Raw genomic sequence first — 16,583 nt, forward strand, 5'->3', positions numbered from 1 at the left:
TTAGCAGCAACAATGTGACAAAATGTCATATTTTTGGTTAAAAAAAATTTCTCGTGAGGAAAAAGGTCCTTCATGAATGAAGGCACGTGACCAAACACGATGACGTCTGCCTTCAATACAAGAGAAAGGAATCAACAAGGAGAGCACGAGCTGGCATTTGTAAGCGCTGTCGCTTCTATGAGTGGAACCGAAATTAAACTGCCTCTAATGTTTGTCCACCGTCGTGACGGTGTGAGAAGAGGACCTTGACGGCAACAACTTCAGAGAGCGTCATTTTTCAGTCAGGTGGGTCTGTAAACCAAACAGAGTCGGTGTTGTTATGCTGAGTGTGCATGCCTTCGCCTCGCCACTGACAAGCTGGCTGCGGCTAGCTTAATGGGTTAGCATACCTCGCTTCTTACATCTATCCTGGTCAAGTTAGCCTGATTTATACCAGACTTGGTCTTCAAACTAAGAGTGTCCGCATCACTTAAGCGCCTAACGCACATGTTTTCATAAATATTGGGTTTATTTTGAAAGTTTCTACCGGAAATGCTTGTGTAGCCGTTGGGGACTGACAACGGTCCGACTCCTACTATGCTGAGATGGCAGCTAAGCTTTTGTACACTCATGAGCCGCGAATAAAACGTGCCATTCAGATTTTGGGTTTGATGTAGCGCAACGGCAAGTGGTTTCGCGCGTAAACGGCGATTTCCCCGGTGAGGAATGGCTCGTGGTGCTGAATTGCTATAGTTCTAGTAGGAAGGCTGAGCACGGGGATTTCCTCGCCTGCTTGTTTTGTAGGCGGGGAGTTGTTTGCCACTTTCACAAGCAGGCGTTGAGAGGTTGGAGACAAAGTCGTGGAATGACAAAACTGTGTAACTGGTTGTTTTTGTGATACCTAGTTTGCCAAGACGTCGCGTGTCCACTGTATGACAGCGCTTCTTGGTGGCTTGTCAACTCATGCGCTTCTTGCTGTTCAAACCTGCTGCTTCATCACCTCGTTGTGAAAAGGAGCAAGCGCAAGCCGAGGCAGCGGTTTAGCGAGACCAGGTTGGTTTTCAATGTTTTTTATCATGACATTTCTGTCAAACATGAATGTGATGTTAAATCTGAGCAATGTGTTGTGCTTTCGTGCAGCTTTTAAATGCATGCGTGGATTTTTATCTCGGAAATGCTTCCAAACCATCGTTTCGGATTGAATGTGTTCACCTGAAGTGACAATTCATTTAACCAGTGGTTACATTGTAACAATGGCAGTACCAAACCCGCCGTCCTTGGCTTTAATAGCATAGCCAGGCTTTTAACCACAGTATTGTTTTATTATTATAGCCAACAAATAAGCAGCGGTATTTTTATCGTGCTGAATCATCACAATGATGTATAAGACGTTCTTAGAATCCACCCCGAAATATGGCACCACCGGACAAAGGTCTGCTCGGTGGATAAGGGTCGATGTTTATCACCAAGCCGCCGTTATTAAGGAGATGGATCGAAATGGTGCTGATCTGTCGTGCAAGTCAGTCATCAAGCCGTGAGCATCAAGTGATGACCATCATGCATTTATCAATAGCCTCATCTACATTCACCTGAGACTGTGCATTTTATTGCAGTGCTGTCATGATGTACATCAACAAACCAGGGTGTGAGTACATTTAGACTGAGTGCTTAGATGTCAACTGCGATGTCAAATCCATTTAAAAAATGCATGATAAGCAATATATTATGCCTGTGTTGTTATAATGGAGTCCTGCAATGAGTGGCTGTTTAAATTGGGTCAAGTCTAATTATGGGATGTATGGGAAGTTGAAAACAAACACCTAATGTAGGTAGTATTTGAAACTAAATGCTGGTGTAGGAAATATGTATTTTGGTGTGTTGGGCATGCTATAATAATTTTTTTTTGTAATTAAATATGCTAAATACTATAGAGTTACAGCTTGCTTGTGATAGTATTTAATGCACTATAACCATAAAAGTGAGTATAACACTTGATTTATTTTGGTTTGGCAGATGCTCTTGTTTCCCTGTGTGTGACATGATGAAATTTGCTGCCTATTAGAGTGCACGGTTATGGAGGGCAGGTAATGAATTATCCATGGAGAATCTCTGTGCAATTTGAAAAGTCACCTTGGAAACTGTTGAGCATATATAGGCAGGGCTAAACAGATAGAAGTTGCCCATTCTTACTCAGATATCCAACTTGTTTCATCATCTCTGTTCATGCGAGCGGGGCATTGAAGTGTGTTTCGCAGACAGGCCAGCCCTACATCAGAAGCTCAGCTTTGCAATAAAGCGTAATGCCCATCTCTGCCTTTTTCTGCAGGTAACAAGAACAGATGAGGGCCCATATAAGAGCCCGATGGGGCTGGCAATGGTGTGTGGATGGAGGCAGGGAGTGGTGGAGATCAGCTCTGAGATTTATCACCTCTTGCATTGAGGTAGCGAAGATAAAATAAGGCTGGATCCCATAGAGGTGAACCGAGTGCACAACTCGTACCCAGTGGCGTTGCTCGGACTGGGCAGGCGGTGGAGGGTGGAAGGGATATTTGAGGTTGATGAAACACGAGGCAAGACTTTACACAGAATAGAGTACAGTCTGGCCACCAACACCTCTGCATGGCTAACACAGCTGTGCCTTGGGAGTAGTTACGCCTATTCAGGACAATTAATAGCCTCCAGGAAGGAACACAAATGTGAGATTTGTACACAAAATTGCTGCTTAAGCTGCACAGGGAAATGGGAATGCCTGGAAGGAAGGGAGAAAAAGATCAATATAGTTTTTTCCCCCCCTTTTTTGCAATAGGCAGGGAATGCCGGTGATGAAACCTCTTGCAAGTGTAGTGCGGATTATGATTGCTTAGCATTGCGATATGCCCGCTCCACTTCTCAAAGTAATACTTTCATCCAGACAGAGTAGCAAGTGTGTTTGATGAATTTCTGTTTGGAACTTGAGTTAGACTTGGCATGTTCATTGCTGCTCCCTGTCTGTTCGTAATTAAGATTAGCCAATATTGGACAGAACATAGAGAGCATAAGCATAGAGCCGTGCACTGGCTGCTGTTTTTAATGCAACCTACTTTTATCTTGGCAAATTAATGTTTGAGACATATTTGTGGTGAACTGACATTAAAACAAGTGATTTAACCATATCCATATTTGCACAAGAGGCTAAGTCAAACTAAAACAGGGAGGCAGGAAAGAATCACTTTTGAGAGTTTTGGGAGACTATATGTTCTGATATTTTGTCGGCTGGATATGTATAAAATGTTTTAAGGAGGTTAAAGATAGCCAGACCTTGTTCTAAGATAAGCAGTGTATAACCCACATTGTAAAAGAGCTCAGGCAAATCATTGGACTGCTGTTAGTACTATCTTGTATCTTGATTAAAACAAAAAACATTCTTTGTAAATGACTGTGGGTTTCCTGAATAAAGGCTATATTTGTACTCTCTACCTCATTAAATTATGCTACATGCAACAGGAGCCAGCATTCATGTATTTTATTACTTGCTCTGTCCAGCCAATATCTTTTTACTGGCACCAGTAGACAAACTGACAATATTATACATTTATAAATGTGAGGCATTTATTCATACAAAATTAAAAATAAAAAGCAAAGTGACAAAAATAAAATCAATAAAACTGTCTTTCGGTAATCTCTATTGCTAAATACAACTTGAGTTATTTATTTAATATTTATTCAGTTATTTATATTTAGCTAAAGCTCCTGTGGTGCACAGAGTGAGCAGGTTGTTTTTAAGTAATAATATTTCAGCTCATCTGTGGAAGGACACAGTCGGTGCTTTGGGGCTCAAACTTGTGACCGTACTTTTACAAAATAGTGTTTTTATCCTTTAGACCATTTAACCATCTTTTTTCCACTTCTACCTTCTTTGATATGTGATTTGAGTTAGTCATTTCTAAGCTTTAGTTCAGGCTAAAATATGTGAGCAACTGAGAAGTAGGTTACATTGAGAACCTTAGTTAAAATTCTTGGTACTGAACACATGATTATGAATTCAGACTGCATTCTAAAGTGACGTTTTTTTGGACAACCACATTGAGTGTAAGGCTCCATCAAATATCCTGTAGGCAGACATCATCAATCACTTGCCATAATTTGAACTGAGTGGTGGCAATGCTATTAATAGAAATTAGCATCTTTGTTACTTCCAGCCCAGGTAATAACTCTGGCTAACTGACTGCATTTGAATCAAAGCACTCCACAGGAAAAATAAGATGATGCATTTGTTATCTTTGTTTTTTTAATTTTTTTATTCAGTGATGCTGCAAAGCTCGGTTTGTTTGATGGCATGATCACAGACTTGTGTTTTAATTGAAGATAATCCACCTCAAATCGTAGCTGTGCAGTGGTACCAGTCAAAGATGTGAATTGTTTCAGTATAATTTTACTTTAAATATCATTGAAAAATGTGTTGATCTGATCTAGTTTTGCCTTCTGTGCTGCAAGGGCTGCGTTGTTGCTGTTAGGTCAATGCAATATGCATTTAATATGTATGCAACCAGTGTAGTAAAGCTCCTGGATATTTTGCCAGTGTGTGGGTTGCCTGCAACCCTTACTTCCTCTGCCAGTGCAAGGCCGAGGTATCAAGAGCTATTCTCTTCCTGTTTAATCAAGTCCTCCAGGCAGATACTGTGGAAGGCCATGAAGTCTCTTCTCCTGTCATACTTGTACTAACAGAGCTGCTGCGAGAGTCAACAGCAGCTACTGAGCTTGGAAATAGATTCTGTATTGAAACGCCAACATAATGCAAACCAGTTTAAACCAAGTCCCATTATCAGTGACTTCAAAAAATACAAAATCCCTTGAGGGAGGTGTGATTCATGTTTTCACTTTAAACCACGTGAACTATATGCAAATTCCAGACAAATCGACCACATGCATTGTATACCATACAAGCTTCCATATTGAACTTTTTCAGAGCCTGTGTTTTTCATAGTACATCATCTAATGGTGTCTATTTTCACCTTGTGACAATTAATCAAGTATAATAAGTGTTCAGTCATGTATGTAAACCTTTTTATAGAAAATAATAAAATGATTGAATGAATGTATTTAAAAAAAAAAAGAAAAAAAAAAGTGGAATATTGTGCACCAGGAAACAACATAAAGTTACAGAATTTCTACAGATATTTAACTTTCTCTGCTTTTGTCTACCGTTTGTTTTCTTATTACAATAAAATCAAATATAAAGTTAAAATAAAGTATTTCTGACTTTACTTTGTGATTGAAACGGAGCAATATTTACAACTACCTTTTGAGATTTACCAAAATTCAGACAGGCATAAACGACAGAATCACCACATTTGTTTAACTAATTATTAGCCTAAAGCCATTTGCTTTAATCCTGAAAGGCTGGTCTAATCTCTTGACTCCATTTTTTTTTGTTTAAATCCTTTGCCAAAATGCCGGTGCTTTAAATGTAAATATGACTATTATGATCTCTTTACATTGACATCTCTAAATGAATGCATTAAAAATAATTGTATTACAAAGCAATATTATTATAATATTTATTGATTATATTATCATTTTTCAAAGACTCAACATTTACCGTGCTCTTAAAATATAATGTTTTGTAAAATTGGAAACATTTAGGCTACCAAAGCTACTGGCCCAAGTTTAAGTGCTTATAATAAGAATAAGCATGCACATGTTTCTTATTTTATTATGCAGCAAGTAGAAATTCAGTCTGTCTTTTTCAAATCTTTATTTACAGCATGTGAGAAAAAAGCTCGTTTCAGAAAGCACATTTTTTTCTTCGCTGATCTGTTGATTATGGCATGTTTTGATTAAATATTGTATTCAGCATTTGTCTATTCATCTAGCAGGACTTCATTTGCAGGTCAGAACGATATCATTACAATATACAGACTGTTGCTAACAACCGTTTAACCCTTCAATTATAGTCATACCCTAGTCATAGTCAGGCAGGCATACGATTTTGGTTGAGCTCTATTTTAGTGTTGCCCCGAACCTCCACTGGTCAAAAGTATTGGCTTAGTATTTCCCCTCTACTACAAGCGTATCACATTTCCCTCTGAAAGCTGCTGAATGATTTCCCCTCGCCCTCTTTTTGTCACTCTTATTTCACGCTCTGAATACTTAGTAGTTAATAGCTTCCCTCCTCTCTTCCCATCGTATCTTTCTCTCGCACAGACACACTCACACACTGTGTTTGCTCTACACACACAAGTTTACACCAGTCTTCCAGTAACTCTTCCAGAACTATCAGAAGAGTCTGATTTTTAATTTGCGGTTAAATGGCGCCCTACACATGTAGCTTGCTTGATAATTGACTTCACTCCGCTGAAGGGAGGAATGATTAGATCTAAATATCTAGACGATCTTTTTGACTCCGAATTAGAAGGGAGGGAGTAAAAGTAGTGGCTCTGATCAGGCATGAAGTGTTGAGAATGGCTATTTATGGCATACACGGTGAAAATGTTGGCTGTCTCTATGAAGCACCTCACTCCTGAAAGAGCAAGTGGACACAGAGAACACATAGGCCCAAGGTTTAAATGAATGAGCCAAAGCATAATGAGAAAGTGCTGACAATTCTTTTATTTTTTCACTCACTTATGTCATCATGTGATTTTTCAGTATCTTTGTAGTTATCATCATTCTATTTCCTGTGGAAAGTCCATGATAATGGCGCGAGAGGCTACAAGTCTCATACATTATTGATCAGGAAACTGAATAGGTGATCATACTGATTTCACATCCAGCTCTTTCTTTAGTGTTGTGTTAATCGTCTAAGATGTGCAGGTTTAGCAAAGGCAATGAATTGAAAACGGCACTAACTCTGTAATCTAAGGCCTAATTTACATTTGGGTAATGGCTCCTATGTCTCTTTCTGTGGCCGTACACATCTTTACAAGTCTGGACTAGTCATAGCAGAGGAAAGTCATTTAAACTAAGCATATGAGCCAAATTGTGGATCTGCTCTTTTGGGCTGAAATGCATTGTTTGGTGTGAGATATTCAGTTGTTAGTTTCACAGAACTGAGTTGCCATTGTGAAATGCTCCCTGTGCTTTCCTGAAAACAGTCTTTCATCAGCATGCACCTCCACTGTCTAGTTTTGTTCACTTCATTAGCAAGCTGCCAGTGCCAAGTGCTCGGACGCTTCTTTTCAAGAATTGCTCATGACAAGTTAAATGCATATGTGCTTGTGTGGTTTTTGTAACCTCTCCGTGTGTGGATACATGTGCATGTGATTAGTTAAGTGATATGCAATCCGCTGTCATGTCTCAGTAAAGCATGCGCCCCGTTAGTCCTCCCTAGTCATGTTTAGTATTCAGAGAGCAGGCGCTGTCGGAATCTGGATTCTGAGGCAGGTTGCTGGAGGTTTTGTTTGCTCTTATGGCCCTGATAATCTTGTTACACTGCTGTCAAGTGGAGCTGGCTCTCCCTGCAGCCCTGAACCACCATGCATGCCACCTCCAGTACCAGAAATCTACCCCCTCCCCCCTCGCCACCCCCACAAGCCTACCGCCATTTTGAGACAGCAGTTGATGGAAGAGCCTTGGATGTATCCTTGAAGAATCACCTCCTGAGCATCTTTATTCAGCCACCCACCCCCACCTTTGGCGGTGAACGACAGTGATAAATATTCATCAGGGGACGCAGTGCGTGGATGCTGTAGCCTCGGTTCCCCCTCAACAAAGGGTCCCTAGCTAATGGTGTCCACCCTTGGCAGCCCCCCTGGAGAGATTCTGTGGCGGGGATGAGATCATTAAAGCATGACACGGGCTGAAGGCCCGGCCTATCATGTCACATCAGCATTTATGCAAGTCTCAACCTAAGCCGACCCCACCTTCGCGAGCTGCTCTCTATAGATTTAGATGAACACAGACAGCTTTTGAAGGTTGGCTGGGTTGCTCTCGTCGTGTTAGTTCAACTTCACAACTTCCTAATTGGCACCTTGGTTTTGGTCCTTGCTGAGATCAGTATTTTTTTTATTTTTTTTCTCTCAACCTGTTCTTCTCAAGCTCCTCTAAATGTGTTGAGCTTGCATGTTTCACAAGGCTGTTCTCTCTCTCTCTCCTCACCCTCTTTTTGCCTGTCTCCCTTTCTCTGTCCGTCTCTCTCACCATCCCCTCCTTCTCTTTCTCTGGGTGACCACACTCAGCGATTTTTATTTCCTGTGGGTGTGATGTCTCTCCTCCACAAGCAATCAGCTCTGATTTGTCAGCGTTCTTCCAGGCGATTCATAAGAATTCAGCTAGCACCTACAAAAGACATCTGTGTCCCTGGCTGCGTTGCTCCCTACCTCTACTGGCCCTATGCTCCAAGCTGCAGCATAAGTCTCCTGCTTCTTTTTGCTAGACACACAAAAGACTTGAAATCATCAACAGGAGGTAATACATGTGTGCAAGGAAGACACTGGTGTCTAGTGTCCTCGATTGCGACTGTTAAGAGGGTGAACAAATGAAAGGGCATTCTGTTGCAATCAATCAAATCAGCGCAAATTTCCCGGTCACATTGTTTTTGGGGGAAGATTATAGGTGTGTTTTTCCTTTCTTTTCATCTCTGTGTGTTTATGTGAGCATGTCTCTTTGTCTCTGTGAGGTATGACATGGCTGATAGTGGAAGGGAGCAGCTGTGCATTGGACCTTGTCTGTGTTGTGCTGCCATGCCCTGTCATTGGTAGCCGTCTGTTGGCAGCAGCCTGTGCTGGAGGGTTGCAGCCTGGGCTCAATCATTCCACAGTGTCATATGGTGAGCTTTCAGCCATGCCAAGCCATGCCTACCATGTCACCCTACGCAGCTGTGTGACAGAATACGTCTCTTCAACCTGGACAATGTGTCATCTCTATGCAATTTCAAAATTCAAACTGGTTTTTGAACAATGTTGGGTCTAGGCGGCTAAGGGGAAAATGATAGGCTTATATGAAATTTGGAAGAAGCAGCCGCTTTTGCATACTCTCATCTCAGTAGCCATTAGTGGAGTACTTTCCTGTCTATTTGTCCATTATCTGTGCATCATCAGGCACACCATTATCCCATTATGTTTTGCATCTGTGGTCCAAATGCTTACTGGAAATGAGTCACCACAAAGGCCGGAGAAAGGTAGGTGTTACTATCAGTCAGCTATTCATAGCCAACCCAACAGAGATGAAAGTATCACATTTAAAAAGTCCTCCGAAGAAGGCTTTTTTTATATGGGCATCTGCAGCACTGGGAAACATTGCCGTTTTATGAGAGGAGTTTTTGAAGTGAAAGCATCAAGAATGCGAGTCACAATCTGACCTCATGTTATGTCCCCAGCCTGTGTGATAGTGTCGTATTCAGGTCATTTTTAACAAGCGTCTGTCTCTGCCTGTTTGGCTCAGGTGACTGGTCCACCTGTATCACCCTTTTGTTGCCATGGAAATATCCTGGCCATTTTAGTGCACTTCAGAGCTACGACTCATTCTTTTTTGGATTCCTTTGTTTCCTGCTAAAAAGTTGTATGAGCCCACATGCATTTGTTTATGTGCTCAGTGCAAACACACACTGCTGTAAATCAGCTTACAGAGGCAACGTGCTGGCTAGGCTGACTGTGGTGGGTGCCTGTGTCGCTGACACAGCATGTACTGTGTGTAGTGTAAAGCACTCTGGGCCACAACTGTGTGTGTGTGTGTGTGTGTGTGCGCATACTTATCCTGTGGCAGAGCTCACACGGTGGAAGGCACCCAGCCTTCTGTCTGTCTTAACACCAGTAGGTTAGATGTCTCATCTGCAAAGCTTCTCTTGGTGTTCCCGTCAGTGCTGACATGACAGAATAAACTGCAGTGCAGCCCTGTTGTTCTGGATGGTAGGTGAGGCTCTGCAGTAGTTACAGCATATCCCTTTTTGATTGATCTATGGGATTATAGTCGCACACCAGCCAAATCTAGACAGGTGTGACTGGATAGCTCGTACAGTAGACGAAAGCCTGCCCTGTGTCCCTCTGTGATATTTTTAGCTGAGGTTGTATACAGCAGAAAGGCTGAAGGCTTTGCTTTAGTCCATCCACATCCTCTGTTGTTTCTGCTCTGAGCGGCTGCACTTAACAAATACTTTTTTTTCCCGAGAAATCTTTGTGAATTGCTGCCAGTCAACTAAATGTCATCCTCCTTGTGACTCGCCACACTGCTGTTTGAATGCAATGCAGGATTCAAGTGAGAGACCAATGGTGGATGGGGAAATGCATACCACCAAGGTATTTGTTCATAGTGACAAGTGCAGCAATAGTCCAGTACAGTACCACTTGCTGAACAGACTTGGCATCACTTGTAAGGAAATCATAAGTCCTTGACCCACTTTGTGCCTTGTGTATTTGAAGGACTTTGTCATGCTGTACCATCTTTGCCAGAAAATACATTATTATTTCACAGAAATGTTCCTCCTTTCTTCATTCCTCCAATCTTTTTTTCTGCTGGCATTGTTCTATATACTGATGGTGACTTTTCTTACCTACAGACCAACCAGCAGTACAGGTGGACGCGGCTCTCGTGGCATGACTACCATAAACAAGGGAAACAAGGCCTTGAAGGTAATTAGCATGTATGACACTGATTTCAATTAGTCATATTGTGAGAAAGCCAATGTTAAATGCTAATATATAAAGACCAACACTAACTAATCCCCATCCCCAGGTGAAGCGGGAGCCAGGGGAAAATGGCACCAGCCTGACCGACGACGAGCTGGTGACCATGTCAGTGCGGGAGCTGAACCAGCATCTACGGGGCCTGACCAAGGAGGAAATCCTTCAGCTGAAGCAGCGGCGGCGTACCCTGAAGAACCGGGGCTATGCTGCCAGCTGCCGGGTGAAGCGTGTCACCCAGAAAGAGGAGCTGGAGAAGCAAAAGGCTCTGCTGCAGCAGGAAGTGGACAAGCTGGCCACAGAGAATGCCAGCATGAAGGTGGAGCTGGACGCTCTGCGTTCAAAGTATGAGGCCCTCCAGAGCTTTGCTAGGACTGTGGCCCGCAACCCTGTCACCTCAGCCAGGGGACCTATGGCCTCTGTCATAGGACCCCTCATCCCTGGTAAAGTAGGTGCCACCAGCGTCATCACCATCGTCAAATCCAAAACGGAGGCTAGGTCGTAGTAGCAGAAAGGGCGGGAGGAAGTTTTTCAAGACTAAACTAGTCAGTGCATTGTAACATGCCACAGGACTACCTGTGTAAGTTCTCGGTTTTAACCCTTGACACTAACACTAACAATACGCTTCCCACATTCACTTTTAAAGCATGACTCAGCAGTCTGTACCTGTCAACAGACATATTGTGCTTTAAAGTGACACAGTCAAATTGTACGATTTAGGACATCACAGTTGGTTGTTGAAGAATGGCGAAATATTGGCAATACTGAAACATTTCATTTAAAAAGCAGATAGTGGTTACGAATACTCAAGACGGCAATATTGGGTAGAAAAAGTACAAAGTCGAATTAAATTCAGACTGTTAAATAGCTTGTCGATTTTTGATAAGGTACTGTGTGTGATGTGTCCGTTTCCTTAAGACTGAGCTCTTAAGACCTTTCCGTCCTAAGAATTGGCATTTGTAAAGTCTCACAACCAGTGAAATAATGTTTCAGACATTAGTCCTCGCCCCCGAACCACTTTGGTTGTTATTATGCACTGACTTAAATTTGGATAAATGACAACAGTCACAAACTCTTGGCGTGGATGCTCCAAATGTCTTCATAACAGCCTGACTAACCCAAAACTAGTACATTTTTGTTGGTCGCCTGTCAAGAATATAAGTGTGAAATAATGCTCCCAAATCTAGCATTCATTTCAGTTTATCTGTGACAGGCTTTATTGAACTTGTCATTATCAATATGACTGGTAGATGCAATAATATACGTATGCACTGAAAATACAAAGAAGTCTTGCATATTTATGGTTAAGTGGAAATGTTAAAAATGATCAGCAGTTCATAATGATATTGTTCCAGAGCTGAGTGCCATTCCAATATGACAAGATTCTTTTACAATAGCTGAATACCTGAATGTTATAACAGTAATATCCTCATGTTTTGTGGGGACAGTGAAATCCACAAACATTTTGAAACATAACTTTTGCTCATAGAGAAAAAATGTTCAAGTTGTTTTGTTTAAAATATATACATATTGCATTTTTTGTAATTACTTGTTGACAGGGGCCGTCAGATATTTCCAAAAGAAAATCTTTACACAAGCTTTACTGTTTGAATTGTTAAAGTGTAGAAAACTTTGTCTATTGTTGAGTTCTTGGTTTTTAATACTAGCTAGATTACCTTCCATTGTTTATAGAAATACAGATAAAGAAAACCTAAAAAAAAAAAAATCCTGTGACATCTTTTTTGCAATTGTACCGAAAGTGGCTTACTATTGAAGTCTGATAGCTTTTTTCTAGTGACTAGGCGCGTACTGTGGGGTAGCGCGTGACGTGATGTGTAAGTGACAAGTTGGCAGTGTCGTTCACTGTATAGATGTCAATGCTGTGCTATTTAAAACAAATCTGTAGAGCTAAACTAGGTGGTGTAAACAAGGTCAATTGTCTTTGTGCGTATTGGCATCTGTGATATCCTCCGCTTCCTTGGTGTTAGTTACAAATCATGTTGTCATTAAGAGTTTACCCCATTGAGCCATGTAAGACAGAAATGGGTGAAATGGAATTAGTGACTTTTACTGAAGCTTAAAGTGGTACTGTCATTGCAGAATCTGAATAAGGGTTGCACCTGGTGCTGGATGCCCTCTAAACACATCCTCTGTAAATTGCAGGTAAATGACTTCATTGTTGGGAAGATTTCATTATAGTATCCATTTCAGCCACTTACAGTAATTGGTTGGAATTAGATCATAGGATAACCCTTCAAATGTAGCTTTTGACAGAATAAAATGTAAAGTTAAGTGTTTTCCCCCTCCAATTGTTGTTGAGAAACTTTCTCAAGACTATAGCGATAAAATTGCATCAATAAACTTAAAGGGTAATCGCCAAATGGTGCAGCATCACTACATTTACCCAATGGTCTTCAGACTGTCAGATTAAAAGCGGGAGGGTTTGGCTGAGGGTTTGTATGCACTAAGCTCCTGCTCGTTTTGCTCAGGACAAAACGGGTCACTCTGAAAATGAACAAACCATTCTAGATGAGAAGCAGGGAGGCAGGGATGGCAGCTCTGCTCATGTTTATCCTCCCTCTTTTTATTATAATAAGCATGTCATAAAGGGCTTCAATCCGCACTCAGACACAGCAAGACCACGTAGAATTACAATCATAAACTGCTGCCAGCAGCGCTCCTTCTGTGCCAAGTGTCGCATCACTCTGGCCCTCTGAAAGGGAATGTAACAGTGGAGCAGTTTTACACCTCAAGATGAAGTAGTTGTGTAATGGTATTAACAGAATGCACTTAATCTGGATCTCACTTTCCTGCTGGTCAGAATGTCTTATAGTGTCGGCCAGGTGTTAATCTACGGTCAGTCTCAAATCTATGCCTCAGCAAAACTCCATGCTACAGACCTGGGTGCTGGTTATACTGTCTGTGTGCAAGTATCCTATCCTCAACATGCTTAGCTATGTACATTGACTGGTTAACTGTGGGAAAATATATATCTTGACATAGCCCAGTATTGATGTTGGCGTCCTTATTGCTGTGGCAGTCTTGTGGAGTGAATCTTTTTTGTGTGAAGTGTCTTTTAAGGTGTTTGAGCGGCACCGTCGACCAATCTCTCAATCTCCGTTAGAGATGAGGACTCTCTCTTTCTCACACATACAGGTGTATAGTATGTAGCTACAGTAGGTATTAATGACCATTGTGAAAAAGTGACCCTTAATATGCAACTCAGTGGAAAGGTGTGAAAGAGTAGATGTAAGAGTAATCAATATTGTCAAAGTGACTATGGTCTGTTATTTAATAATTCTTGATGTTTTGTAGGTTCTTTGCAAAATGTTTTTATTTTTTTTTATTTTGCCCTCAGATTTTGAATCCCTGAATGGAAGAGCAATTGGCCCTGGTTTATAGTAGCTAACATGTTAAAACTGTAATAGTGTACAGTGTTTTAAAGGAATCATTGCACTCAAGCCTTACTCACCAATTACTCTGGTCTTAAATTAGCTGAATTACCGGATCCGTGAATTGGACTGACTGAAAGATATTGCTAATATATAAATGTTTGTGCACTGAGGGAAATGGATGCTACAATAGACTCTGTCACAAGGGCCACTTGCAATTGTGTGTGTGTGTGTGTGTGTGTGTGTGTGTGTGTGTGTGTGTGTGTGTGTGTGCGCGCTGCTACACCAGTCATTAATGCTCGTTGTTTGCTGTAGCATCATCCACAGCATTACTGTTCTCATGTGTTGAGTGTGTATTTGAAATTGATCTTAACACTGTAATTTGTTCTGCAGATTTAATGTTTAATTGGTTATAGCTTTTTCCTTGTTTGATTTATTTTTTACAAGCATTATGTTAGAGAGAGGATAAATAACAGCACTTGTGTGGAAGTTGAATTTAATAGCTCTCAAGACATTGGCTTTTTTCATTAAATTATGCTTTGAAAACAGTTGACTGTGCAGGTTTCTTGCTCTCACTCCGTGGAGTGGGTTTGTGTTTCAAAGGTATAAAAATCTGACTAAAGTGAGTAATACAAAGTTAATTATCTGTTTTTCTTATTTTTCTGTATGGGTTGTAATAAAATATTGCAGTAATTTGTATAAAAACAGACAATAGTTAATGGTAACTATTTATAAATTAAATTATTGTACTTTTTGCAATCTGTAGATAAGTACTATGTATTAATATATACAGTAACAACTGTGGATTTAAACGTGATTCTCTGAGGTGTCTAAGTTATTGATGTATATATTGTATGTTTGTTGATACAGCTTACTTTATTTTCTATAAGACCAATAAAATGTTTTGAAAAAGGATTTTAAGCACTTCTACTCTGTCTTTGGAGGCTTTTAAAAACTGTTGAAATTGGGTTTTGTCATATTCTGTGGCGTCATTGACCCAGTTTGATTCTTGTAAAAATAAACTGGCGGGGAAGGCTCTTTGCCGTCCAGGGTGGGTTTTAGACGACAGCGATCATTTAGATGGCACGATTTCTTTTTCTGTGATCCAAAAAAAGCTGTTGGGCGACCCACTTTGGCTAACCTCAGTGGACGTATTTTTGGCCCGACACGAGTAAAACATTAGAGTCATGAAGGATGTCTAGGTGTGCTTGTCCTAGATTAGGAGGAGTAGTGAGTTAGTCATCTGTGCTCCCTATGGGCCTCCTAAACCCCCTCTGTCTCAGCGCACCTCATCAAACATCACCCTCCTCAGCAGCGTTTCAACCCCACCACATTCAAAACACATCTCATGAGAGAACATGCGGAGACAAAGAGACAGATGGCTGAAGACGAGCTACATTTTCCTCTCCATCCTGCAGGGCAAGTCTAAACCCCAGAGCCTCTGCACTATTGTAGCGTGGTATTGTTCTTTCCTTCTCTTAAATTGAAGAGGCTCCTACAGGTCTGTTTGACCTGTGCCTTAAAACCGACTCGTCCCCCTCCTCTGGATGCCTGCCCCAGACAACCGGATGGCCTCTGAAGAGTTGATTAATTTGGTGGGTTGGGTTAAGGTGAGCTGGTGGGCAATCTAGGACAGCATTCTTCATCTTCACCCACTTCTGCAGCAGGTGCCTGCCCCAGTTCTCAGACCCTAGCCCTGCTGTACAATTAATGTTGCCATCCCCATCCGAGAGGCTGTTCATTTAGCACGTCTACCCTGCCAAAGCTTGGCAGAGGACATGCCTGTTTATTAGAGATGCTACACTGGGCGAGGGGTGGATTTCCTCATTCACATCAGCAATTATTTGAATCACATGAAGCTGTTGTGATGGTGCATATGAGGGATTCATATAAAACACCATGATTTTTCAGATAGTCAGTGCCATACCAGCAATAAGAAAAACCTGATAAAAGACTCCAGACAACTGGAGAGACAAGACAACCGGCACCAGGATGTTAAATATTACTGCTTGTGAGGAGTTAACCTTGCTCCAGCTTATATGCAATATGTGGGTCTGGGTTTCCCTCTGCTGGCACTTCAGTGTAAAGACTTTGTGTGATTTTTACCATTTACAGTCTATGGATTTAAAGGGGTTTTTCCATAAGATGACGCCACACGCTCTTATCAGAAGGATTTCCCCTTCAGTGCATCTTTACTTTATCAAACAGAGAAGTAATCATTTCACCCCATTTGTTGAGATTCTGAAACTATGAAATATTCTCACAACACTATATTGTTATTATAGTCCAGGGCGGGTCAATTGTAAGTTTCTATGCACCTTATACATGCTATAACACTAGGAACACCTGTGCAATCGTATGCAAACTACTAACAGTTTAGATTTCGTTGACACTTTGTAATTGAGGAATTATTCAACTCAGTTTGTGAGTGCATGGTTATGTTGTATTGGACAAATACGAATACATAACCTTTCGACACACCACAATTATCTTTGTTTACTGATAAGAGTGTCAACAAAACAATTACAGTACAATCTTTACTAAGATAAACATTTACTGCAGGGCTGTTTGGTTGCGAAATGATTATAAAACAGTTAGCTGGAATCAAGCAATCTGA

General features: G+C 41.2%; 1 protein-coding gene across 3 annotated transcripts; it reads left to right on the plus strand.

The window, feature by feature from the left end:
• Positions 1–121: 121 nt before the first annotated feature.
• LOC144530218 (transcription factor MafG) lies at positions 122–13,157 on the plus strand. 3 transcript variants are annotated; one of them, XM_078269700.1, is made up of 3 exons: positions 122–285; positions 10,451–10,523; positions 10,627–13,157. In XM_078269700.1, exons 2-3 carry the CDS (start codon positions 10,488–10,490, stop codon positions 11,077–11,079), a joined length of 489 nt encoding a protein of 162 aa, XP_078125826.1. In that variant the 5' UTR covers positions 122–285; positions 10,451–10,487; the 3' UTR covers positions 11,080–13,157. The 3 variants fall into 3 exon arrangements, with proteins under 3 accessions (XP_078125826.1, XP_078125827.1, XP_078125828.1); XM_078269701.1 differs by lacking the exon at positions 122–285 and adding an exon at positions 549–1,032; XM_078269702.1 differs by lacking the exon at positions 122–285 and adding an exon at positions 549–698.
• The last annotated feature ends 3,426 nt before the right edge of the window (positions 13,158–16,583 follow it).

Source organism: Sander vitreus, chromosome 15 (genome assembly GCF_031162955.1).
Source record: "Sander vitreus isolate 19-12246 chromosome 15, sanVit1, whole genome shotgun sequence".
Classification (NCBI taxonomy): Eukaryota; Metazoa; Chordata; class Actinopteri; order Perciformes; family Percidae; genus Sander; species Sander vitreus.